Here is a 27,812-nt window from a genome sequence, read left to right on the forward strand (position 1 = left end):
ACAGCAAATCTGAAGAAAAGGAATAGGTTGTGTTTCGGGTTAAGACTTCTTCAGAATGAGAGTCAAGGGAGAAGGAATCTAGAGGTATGAAAAGGTACAGAACTAATTAGAGCCAGTACCATTGACCAAGGAATCTTCCGGCTCTGATTTTTTTTTTCTGTACCTTTTCATACCTCTAGTTTCCCTCTCCCCTGACTCTCAGATGCTGTCTGACCTGTTGTGTTACTCCAGCATTTTGTGTGTATCTTTGGTGTAAACCAACATCTGCTGTTCCTACACATTTAACATTTTGGATCCGTCCAGCAATCTGAAATCCTGTAATTGCACATGCAGTGTTATACCAATGAGTTAGCAGATGCTATGGACATACACAAAGCTTGAATTCTATTTTTGATATAATGGTTTGCCTCACTTTTAAGGAAAGCATTTATAAATGACTAGGATGTCTGTTTAGTTTGTAAAGGCAATTATAGGGAGACCGATGACTACTATAGATTTAATTTCCTGTTTCCCAGGAAATTAACACAAAATGGTAACATCTTTCTATTTATACCTCACATTTATTTTGTACACCTGTTTGTGAAATTTGGTCATTTTTCAATTTTTTTAATCTGTTTGAGAAGATTTATTGTGCAGCATTCCAGTAACTGATATATTCCCTGTCATTCACAAGGAAATTAATTTTTTATTAAAAATTGTGGAGCAAGAACCTTGTTACAGACTCGTTTCCCACAGGAAGATACTGGTTCGGGTAACATTCATTATTATTTGTACTATACAGGTATGTATATAAAATAACATTGATCTTACAGCAAATTATTGTTTCTTACGTTATAGAGATTTCATATAAAAATAAAATAAATGAACTATTAAAATTATATATTCATTTTGCTGAACATATTCAGATTTTCATTATATATACTTTGATAATTTACATTTGATTTGGCAGTTGATTTTGCTTCCTAATTTATAAATACAAAATGGGTATCTCTCACTTCCATGACATAGAATACCTATTTATTCATTAAAAGTACACGATTTTCAATATTTGTTTTAATTGTTTGCATTTAAGATAGTTGCACCTGGCACTTTATCTAATGCATCAGAGTTAATCAACAATTTACAAAGTTGACCATTGTTAGCCTCAAGCCTAAATCTGGACTGGGCATTGCAACTTTTAAATTATTTAGTTTAGTTTATATTAGGGGAAATTAACAGCAGAATTTGTCACTGGTCGAAGGTAAGTTGAGAAAAGATCCAGAATGGCTAATATGTTTTCATCATTATAGACATTACCAGAATGCTGAATATCCCAAATATCTATGAGCAAAATGAACAAGGAAATTCCAAGAAGTTACAATCAGACATAAAGCATTGACAAAAAGATTTCCCTCCGGGGCTAAGTTTGGATAATTATGTGATGTGCTTTTTGGGGAAATCGAGAAAATTTGCAGTGCCTTCCCTCATGCGATTAAGCGTGTTCTGTAGATCACCTGGATTTTTTTATCTGTGAAGGAATTTCCTTTACACTCATTTGAGGGTTTTTTTCCCCCCAATCTCAAAATGTAAAGCATTTCATTGAAGGGGGATGTTTGCTTTGAACCTCTGAACTAGATTTCCCAAAGAAAGCACGATTGCATATATTTTGGCTAACTGTCTTAATGTTGCTCAGCTAGGATTTGCTGCAATTTCATGCTGCTGGTGCCAACCTTGCAGGTGGCAAGATTTTCAAAAATTGCTTAGAACTAGTTCGGGTAGGACCATAGGAAGGAAGTGCAGATGCTGGTTTACACTGAAGATAGACACAAGATGCTGGATGCTGGCGAGTTACTCTAGCGTTTTGTGAATATCTGGAACTAATTCAATAGCTCCCTCTAGAGGTGGACACTATCACAAAACTAAGTTGACAGCTCCATTCAATTTGATACAGCAATACGATACAGCAGCCTGCTGAACGCGGTGAAGGCTGCTCTGATAACTGCCCAGGAACATCATTTTCGTGGAAGAGCGTGTGTTTAAAATGGCACAGAGCCAGATCTTGCCAAAGAAGAGTACAAATATTCCAAATATATCCTTTACAGATTGTTGTATGGAACAAACGTTCTTCACTCAGTCTAGGCTTGTAAATAAGCGACAACCTGATGTCACCCAGGAAAGTTACTTACATAGGAATGAACAAACAAAAAATATTAAGGCAAAGTTAACATAAAAATCAGGAAACGACACTTGTGATGATTTATGATTGGATTGTGCTTTATGATTTTGTTGGAATTGCTGCTAAATTTCCTAAACTTTGCATTTTAATCTTATTTAGAGTGAAAAGTGACTCATGGTCTCAACTATTCTCTGCTGAGAATAGCACCTTCAGCACAATAATCGCTTGAGTTTAAAGGTGGGTGAAATTGTTGGATCAAAGTTCCAGAAGTCACCACAAGATGGCTTTACCACAAGGACTGCAATTGAGGGTGACAGTTTACCACGTTTTCTCAAGAACCAATATGGCTGTGCAGCCATGTATAAGAATACTGGTCCGCCCCAGGGTCACGAACGCCTGACTACAGCCCGTGTTCACGAGCATATGTTTGGGAGACCAGCGGGGCGATTTTGCCACTGCTGCAGGGCTGCAGGCTTCTTCTGCTGTGTAGATCCCTGGAGGAAGACGAGGATCGTCTTTAACATAAAAAAACAATGTACATTCAGTAGGTCAGGCAGCGAATGGCCAGATGACATTCCGGGTCGGTACCCTTCAGATGCTACCTAACGCTGCCTTACTCCAGTACGTTGTGTATAGCTCAAGATTCCAGCATCTGCAGTCTCTTGTCTCTCTGGTTCATCTTAACATCTCTGGCAGAAGATGGTTGCAAATGTTTTAGTCTTTTGCATTCACCTACTGGGCTCTGTCATCACTTAGTTTAGTTCAGTTTAGAGATACAGGATGGAAACATGCCCTTCGACTCACCGAGTACATGCCGGCGTACACTAGTCCCATGTCATCCAATTTTCACATCCACTCCCTACATACTTGGGGCAATTTACAGAAAGTTGACCCACAAACCCGCATATCTTTGGTATGTGGGAGGAAATCAGAGCACCTCGAGGAAAACCATGTGATGATGGGGAGAACATGCAAACTCCACGTAGACAGCACCCAAGGTCGGAATCGAACCTGCAATTGCGACACAGCAGCTTTAGCAGAGTAGGTGTATTCACAAACCATCCTCCGCATTGTTTAATTGCCCTTTGCCATTTCACCACTGGATATAGCACAACAGCAGAGCTTTGATTTGATTCATTGGATGTGAATTCGTCTTGCACTGTAGCTTCAGCAGGCTGGGAACACATGCTGGACATGTGCTGCTTCTGATAAGCCTTTCTAAATCCTCAAGATCAGTCCTCAAGCTTGATGATAAAATGAGGTATATGTTAGGTGTTTATGGGTTATGGGGAATGCATTTCTACTGCTTGGATCCATGACACCTCATGATTTTTAGCTAAAATAAATACAAAAATGCCAGAACAACTCAGGTCAGGCAGCATTTCTGAAAAGAGAAATAGTGTTTTTACTGTTTCAGATTAAAGACCCCCATCATCAAAACTGGGAAAAATTGCTAGCAAGTTGAAAAGATGATGAGAGAGGGATGGATAAAACTGAGAGAATGTTTCCGAAAGGGTGGAGTGAGGATTTATATTGTGATAGGTTGTTGATGAAGCTACCTGGTTGATAGATTAATGAGCATCAAAATCTGCAGATGCTGGAAATCAGATTTTTTTTTTAAATTACAGAAAACCTCAGCAGGTCCGACAGCATCTATGGAAAGAGAAACAAATAACATTTCTGGTTGGGACCCTTCATCAAAGCAGTTCTGACACAAAGTGCTGGAGTAACTCAGTGGGTCTAGCAGTATCTCTGGAGAAAAAGGATGGGTGATGTTTCAGATTGGGACCCTTCTTCAGGTCAGAAGGGTTCCAATCCAAAACGGCACCTATCCCTTTTCTCCAGATATGCTGCCTGTCCCGCTGAGTTACTCCAGCACTGTATGTCTATCTTTGGTATAAACCAAAGATACAGTTCTGACATGAGGAGTTTCTCTTTCCACAGATGTTGTCTGATCTGCTGAGTCAAGCATCTTCTGTTATAATTGTGATTAATTAATGAGGACAGTTAGAGAGAGTTAAAACAAGGAAACCTGTAGAAAGCTGCGAAATACAGGTCAGAGCCGCAGGAAATGTCCTTCACATTAGACACTGTTGAAGGAGAGAGTCAAGCTTAGTTGCTACTACAGCTAGAAAATCTACAGCAGAATTAGCCAGCTTTGATAGAAACAGAGAAAGCAAGCTAATTAAATTGTTTAATTTGATATTGAGTCCGGAAGGTGGCAATTTGTCCTCATGATTGCAACTGCTTGATCCATTTAGTTATCTCAGAGACCATGGTATAATGGCTCCACACATACCCTCCACTGTCTAGAGTTGTAACAGACACAAAATAAAATAGTTGAATATATAAAAGAAAATATTAGAATCATGACATATACATAACTCTGGTGCAGGCAGTTTCACTTTCGTTTATTGTCACCTGCACCGAGATAAAGTAAAAAGCTTTTGTTGCGTGCTAGCCAGTCAGCAGAAACATAGAAAATAGGTGCAGGAGTAGGCCATTCGGCCCTTCGAGCCTGCACCGCCATTCAATATGATCATGGCTGATCATCCAACTCAGTATCCCGTACCTACCTTCTCTCCATACCCCCTGATCCCTTTAGCCACAAGGGCCACATCTAACTCCCTCTTAAATATAGCCAATGAACTGGCTTCAACTACTTTCTGTGGCAGAGAATTCCACAGATTCACCACTCTGTGTGAAAATGTTTTTTCTCATCTCAGTCCTAAAAGACTCCACCCTTATCCTTAAACTGTGACCCCGTGTTCTGGACTTCCCCAACATCGGGAACAATCTTCCTGCATCTAACCTGTCCAACCCCTTAAGAATTTTGTAAGTTTCTATAAGATCCCCCCTCAATCTTCTAAATTCTAGTGAGTACAAGCCGAGTCTATCCTGTCTTTCTTCATATGGAAGTCCTGCCATCCCAGGAATCAGTCTGGTGAACCTTCTCTGTACTCCCTCTATGGCAATAATGTCTTTCCTCAGATTAGGAGATCAAAACTGTACGCAATACTTCAGGTGTGGTCTCACCAAGACCCTGTACAACTGCAGTAGAACCTTCCTGCTTTTATACTCAAATCCTTTTGCTATGAATGCTAACATACCATTCGCTTTCTTCACTGCCTGCTGCACCTGCATGCCTACTTTCAATGACTGGTGTACCATGACACCCAGGTCTCGTTGCATCTCCCCTTTTCCTAATCGGCCACCATTCGATAATAGTCTAATTTCCTGTTCTTGCCACCAAAGTGGATAACCTCACATTTACCCACATTATACTGCATCTGCCAAGCATTTGCCCACTCACCCAACTTATCCATGTCACCTTGCAGCCTCCTAGCATCCTCCTCACAGCTAACACTGCCCCCCAGCTTCGTGTCATCCGCAAACTTGGAGTTGTTGCATTCAATTCCCTCATCCAAATCATTAATATATATTGTAAATAGCTGGGGTCCCAGCACTGAGCCTTGCGGTACCCCACTAGTCACTGCCTGCCATTCTGAAAAGGACCCGTTTACTCCTACTCTTTGTTTCCTGTCTGCCAGCCAGTTCTCAATCCACATCAATACTAAACCCCAAATACCGTGTGCTTTAAGTTTGCATACTAATCTCTTATGTGGGACCTTGTCGAAAGCCTTCTGAAAGTCCAGATATAACACATTCACTGGTTCTCCCTTATCCACTCTACTAGTTACATCCTCAAAAAATTCTATAAGATTCGTCAGACATGATTTACCGTTCATAAATCCATGCTGACTTTGTCCAATGATTTCACCACTTTCCAAATGGGCTGCTATCCCATCTTTAATAACTGACTCTAGCATTTTCCCCACTACCGATGTTTGACTAACTGGTCTGTAATTCCCTGTTTTCTCTCTCCCTCCCTCCCTTTTTAAAAAGTGGGGTTACATTAGCTACCCTCCAATCCTCAAGAACTACTCCAGAATCTAAAGAGTTTTGAAAAATGATCACTAATGCATCCGCTATTTCTAGGGCTACTTCCATAAGCACTCTGGGATGCAGCCTATCTGGCCCTGAGGATTTATCGGCCTTTAATCCATTCAATTTACCTAACACCACTTCCCGACTAACCAGGATTTCACTCAGTTCCTCCATCTCATTTGACCCGCGGTCCCCTGCTATTTCCGGTAGATTATTTATGTCTTCCTTAGTGAAGACAGAACCAAAGTAGTTATTCAATTGGTCTGCCATGTCCTTGTTCCCCATGATCAATCCATCTGTTTCTGACTGCAATGGACCTACATTTGTTTTAACTAATCTTTTTCTCTTCACATATCTATAAAAACTTTTGCAGTCAGTTTTTATGTTCCCTGACAGTTTTCTTTCATAATCTATTTTCCCTTTCCTAATTAAGCCCTTTGTCCTCCTCTGCTGGACTCTGAATTTCTCCCAGTCCTCAGGTAGGCTGCTTTTTCTGGCTAATTTGTATGCTTCATCTTTTGTTTTGATACTATCCCTGATTTCCCTTGTTATGCACCGATGTACTACCTTCCATGATTTATTCTTTTGCCAAACTGGGATGAACAATTGTTGTAGTTCATCCATGCGGTCTTTAAATGCCTCCCATTTCATATCCACCGTCAACCCTTTAAGAATCAATTGCCAGTCTATCTTGGCCAATTCATGTCTCATACCCTCAAAGTTACCTTTCTTTAAGTTCAGAACCCTTGTTTCTGAATTAACTATGTCACTCTCCATCCTAATGAAGAACTCAACCATATTATGGTCACTCTTGCCCAAGGGGCCACGCACAACAAAACTGCTAACTAACCCTTCCTCATTATTCAATACCCAGTCTAGAATAGCCTGCTCTCTCATTGGTTCCTCTACATGTTGGTTTAGAAAGACAATACATGGTTACAATCGATCTATTTTTACAGGGTATAGATTCATGATAAGGGAATAACATTTAAATAACAGGGTAAAGCCAGCAAAGCCTGATCAAGGATAGTTCGAGGACCATCAAGAGGTAGATAGTAGTTCAGCACAGCTCTCTGGTTGTGTCCACAGAAACCCAAGTTCAACCTCCTTCAGCTAGTCCACCATTGAGCCATAAGGCCCAGAAGCTCCCTATAACAAAGGCTATTTTCATTCAGGTCTTGATGAATCAAAGATAGACACAAGTGCTGGAATAACTCAATGTGTCAGGCAGCATCGCTGGAGAAAAGACATGGATGGCGTTTTGGGTTGGGACCCTTTTTCAGACTTGATGAATTAAGTTCTCTCAGATCAAGAGTTGGGGATATAAAGGCCAGTCTAGGTAAGGTGGTCAGATTTCCCTTTTCATAACACTCTAGTAGTTTAATCAATACCGTTATTGACACCAACCTTTTTTTTTAAATACAGGTACATAAAACTAATTGAATGTAATTTCCCAGTTATAACAGGATTTGAACTTTGGATAATTACAAGAGACCTTTTATTATTAATCCAGAACATGGTCGCCATGCTTCTGCACTACATGTTTGCTTATTAAGGGTCAGATTGGACAGTGGTCTGGTGATTAGGAGAATTATGTAGTTGCTTGCACAACATCTATGTATTTTTCTCTGGTACAAAACCGACACCTAGAATTTTCCTTCAACATTAATATTTACATCATGTCCGTTAGTTATCAGTGAAATGCGTCATTCTTTCACTTTAATCCAGGACTGATACAGAGACTGATGATCCATGTCCTATAATTTCCTCTGCAAAATATTACAATTCAAATAAATCCAGGTGATAAGATATTATCAATCTAATATATATAGCAATAAAACTATTTCTACGTGTAACACTTAGACTGATTATATACTTTCCCATAATTTTGGAACAGGAGGTGCTGCTAAAACATCCAGCAAATGAACTTGTATGTGAATGTTTTTCAGCCCCAAATAACCTAACATAATAATTTGCACCAAATACTCAGAGGGTCTTCTGTCAAGAGTCAAGAATGTTTTATTGTCATATGTCCCAGATAGAACAATGAAATTCTTACTTACTGCAGCACAACAGAATATGTAAACATAGTACACTGTAAACAATATAAAAAACGAGAGAAAAATAAGTTCAGTGTGTGTGTATATATACACACACGTATATATATATATAGATCATAAATACATATATAAACACACACTCACACACGTACGTACACACAAAAAACAAACGATAATAACAATAATAGTCATGTTGTTCAGACCTTATTTGAGGTTGTAGTGTTTAATAGCCTAATGGCTGCAGGGAATAAGCTGTTCCTGAACCTGGCCATTACAGTTTTCAGGCTCCTGTACCTTCTTCCCGATGGCTGGGGTGAAACGAGTTTGTGGCCAGGGTGGTGTTGGTCTTTGATGATGCTGGCTGCCTTTTTGAGGCAGTGACTCCGGTAAATCCCTTCGATGGTGGGGAGGTCAGAACCGGTGATGGCCTGGGCAGTGGTTACAACTTTTTGCAGTCTTCTTCGCTCCTGGGCATTCAAGTTGGTGAACCAGGCCGTGATGCAACCGGTCAATATGCTCTCTGCTGTACACTTGTAGAAGTTTATGTGAATCCTCCCTGACATACCAAATCTCTGTAATCTTCTCAGGAAGTAGAGGCGTTGATGTACTTTCTTTATAATCAGAACAAGTAAAACCAATTGTCAGAGGGCATAGAGGGTGAGGGGGCAAAGATTAACGGAGGTGTGCGGGGCAAGTGTTTATTGCACAAGGTGATATGTGCCTGGAATGTGTTGCCAGGGTTGGTGGTTGAAAAGATACGCTAGTGGCATTTAAAATACTTGTGGATAGGAATATAGATATGCAGGGAATGGAGGGATATGAATTATATGCAGGTAGATAAATCATGGTCTTGGCATCATGCTCGGCACCAACATGGTGGGCCGAAGGGCCTGTCCTTGTGCTGGACTCTTTGGTGTTCTATACCTCTGCTGTACTTCTGGATGACAGAATATCCAATGTTTTTTCAGTCACAACTACACACACCTCTTCTCAGCGCTGCATTCCAGGAGTAATGACCTCTCCTTTTTACCAAATTAAATGCTGCCGAACCCTACATTGATCCCTCTTCAGTCTTCCTAAAACCAGGAATGTCCCCATCCCTAATTAATGATGTATATCTTTGGCCTTTTAAAAGTAGCATGACATTAAAATAGAGTCATATAATGAAGCATATAATAAGTAAGATCAATGGTTATGTTATTTGTGTTCCAGGACAAAAAACAGACAGTTCAATGCAACAGTATGTAGAAACAAAGGACTGTAGATGCTGGTTTATACCAAAGATAGACACAAAGTGCTGGAGTAACAGCGGGTTAGGCAGCATCTCAGCAGAAAAACGATAGGTGACGTTTCAGATTGGGACCCTTACTTTCACTCTGAACGGTCCCGACCTAAAACCTTTCTTTTTTCTCCGGAGATACTGCCTGACCTGCTGAGTTTCCCCAGCACGTTGTCTCTGTCCATGCAACAGAATTGCAGTTTGACTTACACAATGTAATTAAACATCCCTAATAATATCCACATGGTTAAGAATAAAAAATATGAATATATGTAACACCTGAGAAAACATCAAAACACATTATAGTTAATGAAGCAGTAGAAATTACACTCTCCTGGAGCTCATAAAATATTACAGCCAATGTGTGCACAGCAAACTCCCTAAACAGCAGAATGATAATTACCAAAAAAAGATTGGACATTAACAATTAGTTTTTGTTTTCTTAAGAACATATAGTATTCACTAAATATCCATTTATATCTGAAATGGATTAAGGATGTGTGAATTTTCTAATATAATCTAGAAATGTCCAAGATATGGTCCACAAAATTCCTGAATCTGGTCTATAATGTCCCAGCCCTATTCATTCCTTTTCCATTCACTTTCAACATAACATTGGGAGCTCACAGTGCATGAACCTGGACTCGATACTTTCCCTATACCCTTTCTAAATCAGGCTTGCTGCCATTTCTCACATCCATTCTTGACTCATCTGTGGATTTCAGAGGCTCAGGCCAGCCAGAAACACTACAACATTATAAATGTACCAACACCGATGCCATCATGTCCCTCCAAAACCATTGGCAAAGACAAATTGTTACTTAGTACCAACAGCATACATACTTTGTCCTTTAAGACACTAAACCCACAAGGTAATTTCTGAAGAGTGAGAGAGCTACCAGTGGATGTAGTGTTGACACTGAGCGAGCAACGCCACTGTTGTCATTTTTTTTCATTTTCAATTGACTGAGGAGAAAGGAACAGTACAACAAACATCATTGTATTCTTGGATACAATACCACATCTTTAAGTTTTTTTTCTCTGCAGCCTTCTGTGCGAGTCAATCCCCTTATAGCTGTCGGGTCATTCGCCCAACAATGTCAACCAAGCGTAACATTCAAACCAGACATTTCTCCGATCCTGAGGCACACCCCACCCAATCTCTCTGCTGTTAGATTTAAACCAAGAAAAGTCAAAAGTACAGTGACAATCCTCCCTACTGTCCAGATGAGCCCTTGTTTTCAAACTTCCAGCAGCTGCCCCATTATTTGTCCCGTACACAGGGACCTACGTAACTATGGTAAACTGATGTTTCCCTCATTCCAACTACATTAGCGTAGGGAGGAACTGTGGATGCTGGTTTAAACCGAAGGTAGACACACAAAGCTGGAGTAACTCAGCGGGTCAGACGGCATCTCTGGAGAAGGAATAGGTGACGTTTCGGTTCGAGACATGAGTGTAATTCAGTTCGAATTTCATATATCCAGTTAGATTTATTTACTTTTATCGTCCATGTTTGAAACGTTCTCGACTATTGCTCCTTAATTTTAAAGGATTATTATTTGAAACAAACATCACTCCTATATATTTCAAAGTGCATGGCAGCCAATTGATTTATCTTTCAGATTCATTCAAGCCACATGTCAATGGTTTTAAGATCAAAGAAATAAATAACATCTATATTGCCGGTTATCCAATAATTCCGGATTGAAGGAAGTTAATTTTTGAAACTCCTGATTATGCAGTTTGGCCTGAATTTAAGATACATCAACAATGGCGCCGAACAAACTCCCATCTCCATTACCATTTGAAGTCATCTTTTTTTCTCTTGGGGTTTGAACTCATTAGTGCTGTGATTAATAACTCACATCCTCCTTTTCTGAATTTCCCGTCTCCCCAAATCATCTAAACTGCTTACCGTGGCTGACACAAATCCCATTAAACTGGTTGGACAAGGAACTGCAGATATGTGTTTACAAAACAAGACACAAAGTGCTGGAGTAACTCAGCGGGTCATGTAGCATCTCTGGAGCACATGGATAGGTGATGTTTCGGGTCGGGACCCTTCTTCAGACTGAATCATTTCCATGTTCTTCAGAGGTGTTGCCTGACCCGCTTCAGAGGTGCTGCCTGACCCGCTTCAGAGGTGTTGCCTGACCCGTTACCCCAGCACTTTGTGTCTTTTTCTGTTAAACTGGTTATCTGGCACAAAGTCAAAGGGAGAATGTGCGAGAATATTTGTAGTTGTATAAAACTTGCAGAACTCTCCAAATTGCATCGACGTGTGTTCATTATCTTACAAACAATTGGTACTGAAACTATTGAGTCGAAAGATCGAATGAATTTCAGTATGTTTTGTCAATGCAAACAAATTAGGTTTAAAATTATCTCCATCGTGGTAATTTAGTTTATAAAGGGAAAGAAAGACGCCCTTGCAGTCAAAGTCTAGAGAAAAGATGCAGAACGAGCGAAAACTATAGAGATGGGTTAGATAAGCCGAACACAATGAAACCGGAGAGCGATACAATAACCGAACAATACTGATCACGAACTAAAAGAGCAATGAAGAAAATAGTAAGATAGAATTACCGTGAGCTCGCTGTCAGAGGTGGCACCGTATAAGTCTTTGATAGGTTTTACCTTTTACTTTAAATCTTCAGAGCGCTATTTCATTCAAACAACAATTGATGATCAAACGGAGGGACTTGGCGACCGATTAATGGGGGCAGGATCAATGAGTGGACAGAAGTGAAAGATAACGTGGCCGAAGTCATCCCACGGCGCGGAGTCTGGTATCAGCTAAGAAGTAGACATATAATTCTATCTCTAAATCATTGCTACTTTGCTTCCATTTATTCTCTGGGCAAAAAAAAAAAGTGTCATTAATCTTGGCACAAAAAAACATTGTTCTGCTTTTATAAAAAAATATAGTTGACGTTTTTAGAAAGTATGCCTCTTTGTACTACACAGTTTGCAAGGGGGGAAAAAACCCTCCAAATATCAAATAGTATTCTGCAGTGTGACGTAAAACCAGTCGAAAATCTTGCATTAGTTCAGCTTGCAAAGTGGAAATAACATCTCAAGGCAAACAACTGTGCCCGGGACCCGATGCACGTGTAAAGTTTTGGCGCTTACACAACAGCCCATGTTTGAGAAAGTATCTTCCAGCACCAGTCTCAATACATTATTTTTCTTCCAGCACCAAACAGCCCAAATAAAATCTGCTTCCCAGGCCTGTGTTGAGAGGTGGGTCACTGAATTTGACCTGAAGTCTTTAAAGGTTTCATTGCAATCTGATCTCCAGAGTGCACCATACAGGGTTAAAGCGACCTTCATATTTGCTTCATTAATGCACCCTTTCTGCGCAATTGACTGGAGGCGAGGGTGGCTGTGCCGTGATTGTGTTTCCGTGATGCTTCGCGCAGAACAGCACATCCCTTATCACCCCATCAGCGCTGAAGCCTATTTAAGGTCCCAGAACTGAAAGAGAGAGGAATTGCCCAGTCGGATCCCACCGAACCACGCTCTCCCTTTTTGTTTTCCACACTAGTGATCCTGTTTTCCCAAACACGTTGCCAAGATGATGATCGGAAACAAATACTGGGCAAAGAGGGGAATGTCGCTGGACTCAGCCTTATTGGAAGGCAATCAGGTGAGAATACTTGGCCAGCTGGGGATTTATCCCACTCCATGTCAATTAATGCATTAAATTCTAGATATTTAATTGTAGGTGGCTTGTGCAATCATAAACCAAAAGTAAACTTGGAGAAGAGTGATCAATTAATATTATTGTGGTGACTGAAATATTTTTTTGTTGAATTTTGGCCCTGATTCTATTTTTATTTTCCATTTCTTAAAATGCGGTTCATGACATAGCAGCAGAGAGATCCATTCGGAACATCTAAATTGTTTTAGATACAAAATGCTGGAGTAACTCAGCGGAACTGGCAGCCTCACTTTATAGAAGGAATGGGTGACGTTTCGGGTCGAGACCCTTCTTCAGACAGTAGACAGACTCGTCTGAAGAAGGGTCTTGACCTGAAATGTCACACATTCCTTCTATCCAGAGATGCTGCCTGTTCCGTTGAGTTACTCCAGCATTTTGTGTCTATCTTTGGTGTAAACCAGGGTCTGCAGTTCCTTCCTACACATATAAATTGTTTTCACTTTTAAGTTATTCTGGGAGAGAGTGTCATGAGTGTCGATATTGCCAAATTCAATTGATCATCTCTCATCTGTTTATATCAAATTATTTGAAGGACACTACTGACACCTGTAAGAATTGGCTATGGTGGGCATGGTATTTCATGCATTGAAATCAAAGCACAAACAACTGGTTCACCTCGGTTGCTGTCAGTTAATTGATTCAGAGTTGAATTGTTAAACTTGTCCTTTGTTGCAAAATCATATTAAATGTTTGAGTAAAAGTAAGTAAGTTTTTGCTTGACCAATTTAGAAAAATTAATGTAGCTAGGACCACACCAATGCTCACTGAACAGTGTTTTTTCGCAGTGGATTAGGCAGCATTTGTGGGGAAAATGGACTGACGGCATTTTGGGTCAGGACGAATCTTCAGACCGAAGAAGGGTCCCAACCCAACCCGAAATGTCATCTGTCCATTTTCTGACCCCCCTCTGAGCTCCTCCAGCACTTTGTTTTTTGCTCAAGATTCCGGCAAAATAAGATGTGTCGCAGTACTTTTTCTCAAATAAACCAGTGACTAATCCTAAAGCAAATCAGGCACCAGTATTGAAATTGCTAGTCTTTGATTTAGAGCAGGTTTACCAGTGATAGGGTGACATTGAGATCGGCAGGGGGATGTGAAATAGACATCCACAGATATCAACGGAGAAAGAAATGGAACACTTCTAATAATTAAAGTGGAGTTAACATTGCATTACACACGTTACAGCTGATAACATTTTTATAATATTCTTTTTATCTGTGATGGAATGAACGAGTTACCAAACAAGCAAAAATCGTACCTGATAGATTTATGTTATTTAATGTTTAATCTGAGGTTTGGCATAAGCTATTGGCACTGTTCTGAATAATATTTACAGAGAGAAAGGTGAAAATTAGTTAAGTCATAATCTATTAGAAACAAGATTGTATGTAATTCATCAACTATGGTTGAGATTATTGTTGCTTTGCCTGAATGTTCAGTGAATTATAATTGCAGAAAATTATCCAGAATTATTTTTTAAATTTTGCTAAGGAACAGGTATGTTGTGTAACTTCAGGAACACTTGACCTCAGCTTGCATCCGGTAATATGTGGCGGGCACACATGAAAGGTTATAAATAAGTGCATATCAATTATTATTTGGTTCACACTGCCTCGGCGAGGCCAGCAGCATAATCAAGGACAGTGGCCACTCTCGCTTCTCCCATCTCCCATCCGGCAAAAGGTATAGAAGTGTGAAAACGCACACCACAAGATTTGGGGTCAGATTCTTCCCAGCTGTTATCAGGCAACTGAATCATCCCACCACAACCAGAGAGCAGTGCTGAACTACTATCTACCTCATTGGTGAACCTCAGACTATCCTTGATTGGACTTTGCTGGCTTTACCTTGCTTTAAATGTTATTCCTTTATCATGTATCTTTACACTGTAAATGGATCGATTGTGATCATGTATTGTCTTTCCGCTGACTGGTTAGCACGCAACACAAGCCTTTCACTGTACCTCGGTACACATGATAATAAACTAAACTGGACTGAAATGAACTGAAATTTAGACATTAGTGCATTTCAAAAAGTTTCTAATAATTGGAAATATATTTCAGTCGATAGTCAGAGACAGAATTCTGCATCTCAGTTATTAATAAGTGTCTTGCTCTGTGTCCTAACATTAACGTACAGCTTTGAGTTTGTTGAGAACCCTGCAACCATTACATCGGTAGCCCAGCAGGGTATAGAATCGGGTGTGATTTATGGAGATGCCAGGGGAACTTGGTCAAGCATTTATGTCTTTGAGATTAATGCTCCACATGGAGGTACTGAACAGCTGCAGAAAGAACATAGTAATTCATCTCTGCTTATTGATATTTGTAGTGAAGGAAAAAGTCAAAGGTTTTTGTGGTACATTTAATCTGTCTTACTCCCATTTCCCATCAGACAAGAGGTACAGAAGTGTGAAACGCACACATCCAGATTTAGGGCCAGTATCTTCCCAGCTGTTACCAGGCAGCTGAACTACCCTATTGTCAACTAGAGAGCGATCCTGACCTATCATCTACCTCATTGGAGACCCTCGGACTTTCTTTACTGGACTTTATCTTGCACTAAATGTTATTCCCTTTATCCTGTATCTGTAATTTGTGGGCAAATTGATTGTTAACAAGTATAGTCTTTCCGCTGACTGGATAATATGAAAAAAAGTTCACTGTACCTCGGTACACGTGACAATAAACTAAACTATTACTAAACTAAATTAAACTAAACTAACGTTATCTAACTACATTAATTAAACTAAGGATGGAGTTATGAGGTATAATATAATGAAAAGGAACTGCAGATGCTGGTTTATACGAAAGATATTCACAAAGTGCGGGAGTAACTCAGTAGGTCAGGCTGCACTCTGGAGAAATGGATAGGTGACGTTTCAGATCAGGTCTCATCTTCAGAGTTAAGAGATGGTAGTAGCAAAAGTTTTAAGATTTTCTGTGGAAAGAAGAAATACAACTTTTAGGAATTCAACAACAGAATACAAGACGACTGATATGCAGGCTGTGACAGAGCTTTGGTTAGTTACTGTCTGTATGGCACTTTAAGTGATTTATGACCATGCTGTATTTTGGCTTGTTGCTGTCAGAGAGCCTTCAGCCTAATGTAGGCCATGTTTTGGCAAACGCATCTAAACTTTGTGAAAGTGTTTAACAGTTGCAGATGTTAGTTTGTAGCCAAACAGATGGGGAAGCTGAAAATTGGAAGTGTTCATTAGTCCTCCTAAGGATCCCAGCCAAAAATAAAGTTATAAACCAAGATTGAAGGACCCTGGGAACACATCTACACAACTTCTGCAAAATGCATTGCAATGTTACTTGGCAAAGCTACACGTCTCAAACTTGTAGCCACCTGGCAGGACAAGGGACACATTTGTAAAGAACAGCCATTCCCTGCAAGTTCCTCTCTATCACATTCCTTGCACACAGTGGAACACATCACTGTTCTATCATTGTCGCTGGGTCATTAACCCAGGAACGCTCCAGCCAGCAGTGCTGTGGGAGTACTCTCACCAGAAGCAACACTGCAGATCAGGAAGGCTGCTCACCATCACCACCACCATAAGGGTAACAAGGGAGCGACAATAATTGCTGACCTCATCATTTAAATTACAAATTTTGAAGCAAGGCAGTTGCAGTCAGAAATATTAAAATCTCAGGTTGTCAACTGGCTCCTTGTGAAATCTCACATTTTTGATATCGGTGTGGGATTAATATTATTTTTGTTAATCCCACCTCCCAGCAGTTTATCCTCAGCCTTCTATGCCTCGTTGATTCAAGAGCTGGTCTAGACACTTCAGCGACCTGGTTTCAACCATTTTCTCAGCCAGTGCATTCCAGGAACATACGACTCTCTGGTTATAGAAGCTCCCATCCAAATCTCACCCTTTGCCCCAAATCTGTGTCCTCTACTTTTATCTACCACTGATGCAGAGGTGGCACAGTGGCGAGCAGTACAGTTGTTGCCTTACAGCACCAGAGACCTGGGTTCAATCCTGACTACGGGTGCTGTCTGCATGGAGTTTGTACATTCTCCCTGTGACCGCGTGGGTTTTCTTTGGGTGCTCTGGTTTCCTCCCACATTCCAAAGATATACCGGTTGGTAGGTTAATTGGATTTGGTAAAATTGTAAATTGTTCCTACCGTGTAGGATAATGTTAGTGTAGTGGGTGATCGCTGTTCGGCATGGACTCAGTGGCCGAAGGACCTGTTTCCATGCTGTATGTCTAAAGTCTATGGAGAAAGCTTTTCTGTTCTATCCTTTCCATACCCCATTATGTTATATACTTCAATCATATTCCCTCTTAAATCCTTGCATTCTTGGTTCTTGGTTTCTTGGTCCTCTAAAATATTCCAAATGGAATTTAAACTGGAGGTGGTGAAGGGAGGGCTTAAGCCAGAAAGGGTTATTGGGAAGAAAGAGCTACATTAAATGTAGTTGCATCTGGTTGGGTAACTATAGTTGGGTGGAGATTATTCCATGCTTTAATTGTGCGGGGAAGAACAAATTGCTGTACACATCTGTCTTTGTAGCTGGAATCACAAATTGGATCGAATGCCCTCGTCTGCTCCTAATTGGTTTGGGTTTGGTGTAGGTCCTGTAGTCTATGTCGAGCTGACCATTTAACATTTTGTAAAAACAGATCAAACGGTGAGCTTCACGTCTGTCTTGGAGAGGGTTCCACCCCAGAGAATTCAGAAGTTTGGTGACACTCGCTTCTCTCTCATAGATGTTAGTAACAAATCGAGCTGCCTGTCTTTGGACACGTTCGATGGAAGAAATGTTTTTATTTGTGTATGGGTCCCATGCTGCAACTGCGTAGTCCAAATGAGGTCTAACGAGGGTGAAGTATAGCTTCTCCTTGACAGAAGTTGAACAATGATGAAAGTTGCGCCTCAGAAAGTTTAGGACACCTGTTGCTTTCACCGTTGCATGATGAGTCTGACCATTCCAACACAGATCATTCTGCAATTTGATGCCAAGATACTTGGTTTGTTTGGATTCTTCAAGGGTGGCACCAAGTATATTGTAAGATGTTTCGCCTGGATTCCTCTTTCTGGTGACACGCATAGTTTCACATTTGGAAGGGTTGAACTGCATGCCCCATTGTTGTGACCACTCAACCATAGTATCGAGATCCTTTTGGAGAGCATCTTCATCATCAGCTGACTTAATTGGACAGTACAGCAAACAATCATCAGCGAAAAGTCTGGTCGTACTTGCGACTTTTTCATGGATGTCATTTATGTAAAGCAAAAATAGATGTGGGCCAAGTACTGTGCCCTGTGGTGTACCACTCAACACTGGATACCAATTGGAGCTCTTTCCGTTCACACACACACGCTGAAGACGTTTTGTCAGGAAACTGGGAATGCATCGTTTCGTGTTGGAACGAATACCATAGAAGTCAAGCTTCCGATGCAGTCTCTGGTGTGGGATGACATCAAATGCTTTAGAATAGTCCAGCACAACTAAATCCGTGATGACGTTACCATCAAGGTGCTTGGCCAGGTCATTTGTTGTCAGGATAAGCTGAGACTCACATGATCTATGTCTCCTAAATGCATGTTGGTGGTCAACAAGAATGTTATGTTTGCTCACGTGTCGCATCAGATTACTATCAATTAAATGCTCCAGCAATTTGCAGCAAGTACTTGTTAATGAAACAGGACGATAATTCGCTGAGTTGGTGGTTGAACCCTTCTTAAAGAGAGGAGTGATGTTAGCCTTCCTCCAATCCAGCGGAACATCACCTGAGTCAAGCGATTGTTGGAAAATGAACTGCAAAACTGGAGCCAGTTCTTCGGCTGCGATCTTGAGGGCTTGATTCTGTATCTGATCTGGTCCAATTGCTTTTGTGGTATTGATGTTGAGCAATAACTTCTTGACACCTTCAACCTCAATTTTAATAGCAGGCATATCAGCATACGGGCTGGGTGGTAGGACTGGAAATGATTCATGAAACATGAAACGTTATTCCCTTTATCATGTACTAGACCAAATGGCAATATTCCACCTCTCCAACAATTCCAATATTGGTGGCCAAAGGGGGGGCTTTCTGGAGTGCTAGTATGGGTGTTGTGGGCTGAAGGGACTGGTTTTCAGAGGGCTAGTATGGACATTGTGGGCCAAATGGATTCTTGGGCTGGCGTCTCAGTCACTCAAACCTGTAGTGCTGGCAGCTCACTCACTCACGGCTGGTGGGCTGGCAGTTGACTCACGGCTATTCCTTGAAATTCCATTTCAAGCAGGATGCAAGGCCACCAAATTCAAGTGTAGTTTCATACCATTTCAAGCAGGTGACCTCTCCAATTTCATACCAATTCTAGCTCGTGACCTCTCCCTCGTCCATCTTGCAGAGACTGAGCCATGCCCACACTTCTGGGTTTTATAGTCCCTCCCCCTCCCACCAGAAGGGACGTGGCCTTCATGGTGTGATTGACAGGAGAGAGAATCTCATCATTTTTTAAACACAAATAACTCTTTCATTTTTCGATGGGAAAAATCCTTGGCACCTGATGAGCGGAGGGGGACTCTGAGTAAGATGGCCAAAAATCACAGCCATACGTGGTAGCGATTTTTCTAAAATCAATATAAGCTGAGACTCACATGATCTATGCCTTTACTAGAATGTTGCCTGGGTTTCAACAATTAAGTTACAGAGAAAGGTTGAATAAGTTAGGTCTTTATTCTCTGGAGTGCAGAAGGTTAAGGGGGGACTTGATAGAGGTCTTTAAAATGATGAGAGGGATAGACAGAGTTGATGTGGACAAGCTTTTCCCTTTGAGAATAGGGAAGATTCAAACAAGAGGACATGACTTGTTTAGGGGTAACATGAGGGGGAACTTCTTTACTCAGAGAGTGGTAGCGGTGTGGAATGAGCTTCCAGTGGAAGTGGTGGAGGCAGGTTCGTTGGTATCATTTAAAAATAAATTGGATAGGCATATGGATGAGAAGGGAATGGAGGGTTATGGTATGAGTGCAGGTAGGTGGGACTAAGGGAAAATAATTGTTCGGCACGGACTTGTAGGGCCGAGATGGCCTGTTTCTGTGCTGTAATTGTTATATGTTATATGGTTATATGGTTATAAAGCACAAACAGGAAGTGGTCAAGATTAGACTTTTAATTATATAGAAGGCAAGGCAACTTTAATTGGGCAAGGCAACTTTAATTGGGCAAGGCAACTTTAATTAGGCAATACAGCTTTAGCATTTCCAAACGAAAGGCAACACAGCTTTATCATTTCCAAACCAAAGGCAACACAGCTTTAGCATTTCCAAACCATATTTTCAAACCACATTAAGGGCACTGACAGGTCAGTAAAACCATTCAGAGTTTAGTAGACATGTGTTCAGTGTTATTACAGAATAACAGGAAGTGGTCAAGATCAGTACTATAGATTTAGACGCTGGATGCTTCGATTGTAGTCATGCATTGACTTTTTGCTGGCTGGTTAGCATGCAACAAAAGCATTTCACTGTACCTCAATGCACGTGACAATAAACTAAACTAAAGTAAAATTATGTCATTGTATTTTCCCAGAATATAAAGCAGTCTTTGTTCAACATGATCCATTAAAGATTGTTTGGCTGATCATTTACAAATAACATTCTTGCCACAAAAAAGTCAGGAAAAGGCCACTTCAAGTAAGCAGTAACTTGCTCATATTCATATTAATATCACTGAATCCTGAAAATCCTGAAATTCTACAATCCCCAAAGTACGCAGGAAGTATACTTGTGATTTTTATGTTTGTGACAACTAAAATACTTCTCTTTCATTTAGCGTTGAATAATGTTGTTTGAAACATTTTGCAGATAAGTAAAAAATGTGAAGAGAAGAAAGGTGACAAAGAAAATGGCAAGAATGAGACTTCCAGAGCCACACTTACTTTTGCTTTGAAAAACGAAGTTGGTGGACTGGTGAAAGCCCTGCAAATCTTTCAAGTAAGACAATACAGAAAATCACAGTCCCTGAAGGAGTAACATTGACCTATTGAAGGCTAATATATGTTCGAAAGGAGATGAGGACGAATTTCTTGAGTCAGAGGGTGGTGCATCTGTGTAATTTATTGCCACAGAAGGCTGGGAGGCCAAGTCATTGGATTTTTTTTAAAGGTAGAGATTGACAGATTCTTGAATAGCAAGGGGTTGAGAGGGAAAGATAGATCAGACATGATTGAATGGCGGAGTAGACCTGAATGGGCCGAATGGCCTAATTCCGTATTTTATGCTGTAATTACATCCGGCTATCAGTGCAGCACTAAAGTGACAGAGATTTGAAAATTACAGGGAGAAAACAATTGTTAGTGGTTGGGGTGATATTAGCGACTCATCTCCTGACCACTGAAGCTATGGAACTGACTGGGCACTGGTGAATAGAGCCAGTGTCCAATGTTCTTCTGCAGGCTTGTTGCTCGCAACCAAAGATGTACTTCTCCCCTTCAACTTTCTTATTTTTAGTTTAGTTTTGGTATACAGAGTGTAACCAGGCCCTTCGGCCCACTGAGTCCGCGCCGTCCAGCGATCCCCGCATACTAACACCATCCTACGCACTAGGGACAATTTACAATTTTATCAAGCCCACAACCCTGTACATCTTTGGAATATGGGAGGAAACTGGAGCTCCCGGAGAAAACCCACGCATGTCACAGGGAGAACATACAAACTCTGTACAGACAGAACCCGTAGACAGAATCAAACCAGGGCCTCTGGCACTGTAAGGCAGCAACTCTATCGCTGCGCCACCATGCTGCCCAAGTCCTTATCTTGAATCTATCAAAAATACCCCTAAGATCCTGTCAAATTTTTATATTTTCTCTGCAATTGCTACTGAATTAATACTGACAAAATGAAATTATAGAATGCAAGATGAAAGTGTAGAATGCACAAGATTAAAATTCTGAATTGCTTCTGTATTCCCAAATCTGAGGAAGGACATTATTGCCATAGAGGGAGTGCAGAGAAGGTTCACCAGACTGATTCCTGGGATGTCAGGACTGTCTTATGAAGAAAGACTGGATAGACTTGGTTTATACTCTCTAGAATTTAGGAGATTGAGAGGGGATCTTATAGAAATTTACAAAATTCTTAAGGGGTTGGACAGGCTAGATGCAGGAAGATTGCTCCCGATGTTGGGGAAGTCCAGGACAAGGGGTCACAGCTTAAGGATAAGGGGGAAATCCTTTAAAACCGAGATGAGAAGAACTTTTTTCACACAGAGAGTGGTGAATCTCTGGAACTCCCTGCCACAGAGGGTAGTCAAGGCCAGTTCATTGGCTATATTTAAGAGGGAGTTAGATGTGGCCCTTGTGGCTAAGGGGATCAGAGGGTATGGAGAGAAGGCAGGTACGGGATACTGAGTTGGATGATCAGCCATGATCATATTGAATGGCGGTGCAGGCTCGAAGGGCCGAATGGCCTACTCCTGCACCTAATTTCTATGTCTATGTTTTCTATGTTTGATTTAATTGTCTTCCTTGCTCTAAAGTTGATACAATGTCATGTGTAGACTTTGAATGTTGAACTTAATTATCTTTCTTCAGGAGAAGCACATCAGCCTTGTTCACATTGAGTCCAGAAGGTCAAAGAGGAGAGATTCTGAAGTTGAGATATTTGTCGACTGTAGCAGCACTAAAGAAGATTTCAATGAACTGATTCAGTTACTGAGGGCCCAGGCAAACATTGTTTCATTGAATCTACTGACCAGTAACTGGATGGAAGAGGAAGGTACACGTCACATCTTCAGTCTAGTGTTTGTAATTGTCAAGTGAGCAGGGGAAGTGAGTCAAAGCAGTCGGGTGCTATGAAGAACGTGGACCATGTATCTTTACCTTTCAGAGCTGAGTTCAGATTTCAGTGGTGAGATTGTTCAGCGTTTTCCACTTTTCAATGAAAAACAAATTTGTATTTTCAAATGTTACCAAATATGCTGACAAAAAAAGAGTCAATCTTCAAAAGCTTTCATATTTTCAACTTGCGCAAATCAACTCATTGGCCAATATGGTCTTTTGCAATTCAGCGAAGCAATGGTCTAGTCCATGCTACCTCCAAACATTCTCTTTACTCCAAACACCTTAGGCACAAATAAGTTACCTATCTTTGTCATTTGTCAACCAGCAAGGGGCAACAGCATGAACTAAACATCCTTTTTTTGGTCTGACGTACAAATAGTATGAACACACACTGCATTCCCACCCCAAATAGTCTACTCTAAGGGGATTTTTTTGTCGGATGCAGTGGGCATCAAATTATTATCCTCTTACTTTAAATCCAAACGTTGCTATTGTTGACCCAAATACACATGGATTAATTTATCCCCTCATAATTTATCCCCAAACTAGTATGTCAAGTGAATAGAATATAAAACATAGAACAGTTCAGTGTGGGAAGGAACTGCAAGTTGGACACAAAATGTTGGAGTAACTCAGCGGGTCGGGCAGCATCTCCGGAGAAAAGAAATAGGTGACGTTTTGGGTCAAGACCCTTCATTAGATTGAGAGTTAGGGGAGTGGGAAATTAGAGATATGAAAAGGTACAGATGTACAGATCAGTACAACACAGCAAGAGGCCCTTCGCCCCATCAGGTTTTTGCACTGACTGAGATACTAACCCATAATCCCTCTATTCCCTACCTGTTCATGTGGCTACCTAAATGGTTGTTATTCTTGTATCTGCTTCCACCAGCTCCCTGGGCAGCAAGTTCCAGGCACCTGTCCCGCTGAGTTACTCCAGCATTTTGTGTCTATCTTCAGTTTAAACCAGCATCTGCAGTTCCTTCCACAACATTCTGGTGAACCTCTTCTACCCACCCTCCAAAGACTCCACATCCATCCTATAGTGCAGTGACCAGAAATGCAAATGATACTCCAAATGTGGTCTGACCAAAACATGTACACATTGTTTCCAAAATGTCACAGCTTTTATCCCATTCATGATCAATTGAAAGGATGGCCATCATGGAGAGATTACACACTGTTCCCCTTGAGCTCCAGTATATAGAAAGTGATCTGTGCACACATCATCACCTGCACCCAAAGCAGGCACGGAAATCGCTATCAAAACATGGGGTAGACCGGGGGACACAATTTCTTGGTAGCAGCGTGAGCATGTGCGCGCGCACACACACACACACACACACGAGGCTTCGGAGGCTTCAGCTGTGGGCCCTGTGGACGGTAATTAGTGACGGGTGCCAGCAGTCGCTGAAAAGAATCGTGTGTGGGACAGGCCCTTTAATTTCCCAACGAGTCTTCAGCTCCCACTAGTCGAGATGCAGGTGCTTTGTGATAGAAGCATTGAAGCTTTTTCCTAAGGTGGATTTCCTTCTGAAATGTAGCAGACTGATTTGATCGTGATTGACTCCAGGTGGCTATTTTATTTCAAGAGTTAAAACGTAATGGCAAGTATTATAATTGGCACATATAAAAGAAAGTTAACAAACCAATGAAGAAACCATCATTGTTGGTATAATTTTCAGTAGCACTCATCACCTGTTTGTCCTCTGGTTTAGTTGTGAGCAGGTGTGTTGTTGTCTTGTGGATCGCTGGAAGAAATGACCTGTTAAATTGGATGTAATTACTAACAATCAAGAACAGCTTTTATAAAGCGTGAATTGCTACATTATTATATGCATATCATTCAGTTTCTGGAAAGTTAGTTTGCCACCAGTGTCGTGGAATCATGGGTGACGTTTCTGGTCGGGACCCTTCTTCAGACTTCAACCACTAGAGCTGCTGCCTCAACGCGCTAGAGACCCGGGTTCAATCCTGACTTTGGGTGCCATCTGTGTGGAGTTTACCCATTCTCCCTCTGACCATGTAGGTTTCCTCCTGTTCGTACAAGGGTCCCGACCCGAAACGTCACCCATCCTTTAACTACAGAGAAGCTACCTGACCATCTGAATTACTGCAGCACTTTGTGTCTATCTTTGGTATATACCAGCATCTGCAGTTCCTTCCTGCACACTCGTAGAATCATATAATGGTTATCACACTGAATGAGGCCATTCAACAAGTGGATTCTACGAAGATTGTAAGGAAGGCAAATGTAAGTGGGCAGCATAGTGGTCTAATTATTTTCAGAGTCTCAGCTAGCTGACCATGCATACGGCCGTGACTCCGCAGAGCACAGTCAGATGGGAACTGATTGCAAAAAACATGTTTCACAAAACATGGGGGGGGGGGGAATCATCTCCCACCTCTGGAAACATGGAGGCCCCCCCCCCCTCCTGGGATTTCCGCCCCTGACCCAAAGAACAAACAGTTCACAGTTACCATTTCCCCATCAGCAGTGCTTAAGACTAATTGTTTAAGAAGGAACTGCAGATGCTGGAAAATCGAAGGTAGACAAAAATGCTGGAGAACTCAGCGGGTGCGGCAGCATCTATGGAGCGAAGGAAATAGGCAACGTTTCGGGCCGAAACCCTTCTTCATTACAATGTGATATTTTACCATTTTATTCATCAATGACTACATGTTTATGGTGATTTCAGCAGCAATCAAAGCCACTATGAAATCACCTCAAGGGATGCCTGCTTTGAAGAAGTTAACAAGTTCACGAAGTTCACGAGTAGAATTAGGCCAATCGGCCCGTCGAGTCCACTCCGCCATTCCATCATGGCTGATCTCTGCCTCCTAATCCTATTTCCCTCATAACATCATAACCTTCGACACCCATTCCAATCAAGAATTTGTCTGTCGCTGCCTTAAAAATATCCACTGACTTGGCCTCCACAACCCTCTGTGGCAATGAGTTTCACAAACTAACTACCCTCCGACTAAAGTTCTTTTCTTTCCGACTGGAGTTCTGTGAGACCTTCTCTCACATCTTCCTCCCTCTGTGATTCCTGCTGCTTACTCTGTCCTGCCTCTCCTGTCTCCCAGCCTTATCCCCTTCCCCTCCCCTCCCCCACCTCACACAATCACTCTCCATTGGGTCCCAACCAGAAACCTCACCTATCCATATTCTCCAGGCATGCTGCCTGACCTGTTGAGTCACTCCAGCACTTTGTGTCTTTTATTTGTAAATCAGCATCTGCAGTTCCTTGTTTCGTCACACAAGAAGGGACTTAATTCACCTGACTCCGTGGAAGGATCTTGTACCGAGCCAAGGTCAAATGCCGTATTGTTTCTGTTCACAGTCATGACATACATGCTGCTTTGTAATTGTAGTCAGAACAGAGCCTCATTGAGTGTTTACGAAGAGAGCCTTATTGATGTTGCTAAAGAAAAAATCTTGCAGATACATTTAATGGGAGGACACATGGAACAATGGTTCAGTAAGGAATGGCTTCCTTTGCAGTTGGTAGTGGGCGTCTCTTGTGCCAGTCGCAGGGAGTGGTAACACCAACCAGAACTGGCATCAGTTGCTAGGGTGCCCAGTACATTGGCATCGGTGGGTTCTTGAGATGTGCCACTGGATATCTTGTTCTTTTCCTGACTCAGAGTGCCATGTGGAGGAATTAGAGGAAGACCATGGTAATCTTTGTCATTATTCCCTTCCAAGTCATACACTACTCCTGAATTAGAAATTCATTGCTCTTCCTCCATTGTCGCTGGTCCATAATCCTGGAGTGGCCAATACAACATCACTCTGGAAGTACTTGGACTGCTGCTCAATGTAGCTCATCACCAACATCTCCTGGGCAGTGGCAATGGACAATAAATGCTGACCTAGCTGCCAAAATCTGCAACTTATAAAATGGCCTTGCAAAGCAAGAACAGTTTCATAATTAGAAAGTTATTGAATGATTCTGATGGATTAACTGTGCTAATATCTTCATTTCAATGTATTTTTCAGAGCTGAGCGGAGTTCTTTGGTTTCCAAAAAAGATTTCTGAATTAGACAAGAGTTCCCAGAGAGTCCTGATGTATGGCTCTGACCTTGATGCAGACCACCCAGTGAGTACTTATGGAAAACCAAAATAAAATAACATTGAAAATCTATTGCTGACTTAAGATCTGCTAATTTCACAGATCAGACTTTGGGGCAACTACCAGTTTGGTTCCATTGAGTGTCTAAAATTGTCTGTAGAGTTTAGAGATACAGCATGGAAACAGGCCCTTCTGTTCACCGAGTCTGTGCCGACCAGTGATCACCATACATGAGCAATATCCCCGTATAAACAATGGACAATTTTTACCGTTATCCTACAAACCTGCACGTCTTTGGAGTGTGTGAGGAAACCGGAGCATTCGGAGAAAACCCACGTGATCATGGGGAGAACATACAAACTCCAACACAGCACCCATAGTCAGGATCGAACCCGGGACTCTGGCGCTGTAAGGCAGCAACTCCAGTAGTCCACGTAAAAACCCCCCAAAATAAGGCAAATTACTTTCAATTAGTGCTGACCAGCAATGAGAAGAATTAAATCTACCCCACTGTATCCCCACTAGTTTTATTTTCTAACCTTGCTCCAGAGACGTGGATTATACAACAACTGAAAACTTCATGATCAAAAGATAAAGTACTAGAGTTACTCAGCGAGTCAGGCAGCATCTGTGGAGAACATGGATAGAACTGATTTCAGGGGTGGGGAGAAAGAAAGCTAGAAGAGTGGAGTGGGCAGTACAAAGCATGGCAGGTCATCTCTAAAGAAGGGTCCAGACCCCAAACGTCACCTATCCATGTTCTCGG

At 41.4% G+C, this 27,812-nt stretch overlaps 1 protein-coding gene across 1 annotated transcript in view; it reads left to right on the top strand.

Annotated features, from left to right (window-relative positions):
• The first annotated feature begins 12,924 nt into the window (after nucleotides 1-12,924).
• Nucleotides 12,925-27,812, top strand: part of tph2 (tryptophan hydroxylase 2) — a 42,806-nt gene continuing 27,918 nt past the window's right edge. Inside the window, exons 1-4 of the mRNA XM_033038183.1 lie at nucleotides 12,925-13,094; nucleotides 20,991-21,119; nucleotides 22,718-22,901; nucleotides 26,973-27,073. Of these exons, the coding sequence (XP_032894074.1) occupies nucleotides 13,023-13,094; nucleotides 20,991-21,119; nucleotides 22,718-22,901; nucleotides 26,973-27,073 (486 nt within the window). The 5' untranslated portion in view covers nucleotides 12,925-13,022. The remainder of the gene's footprint in view (nucleotides 13,095-20,990; nucleotides 21,120-22,717; nucleotides 22,902-26,972; nucleotides 27,074-27,812) is intronic.

The sequence above is a fragment of the Amblyraja radiata genome, chromosome 19 (assembly GCF_010909765.2).
Source record: "Amblyraja radiata isolate CabotCenter1 chromosome 19, sAmbRad1.1.pri, whole genome shotgun sequence".
Lineage (NCBI taxonomy): Eukaryota > Metazoa > Chordata > Chondrichthyes > Rajiformes > Rajidae > Amblyraja > Amblyraja radiata.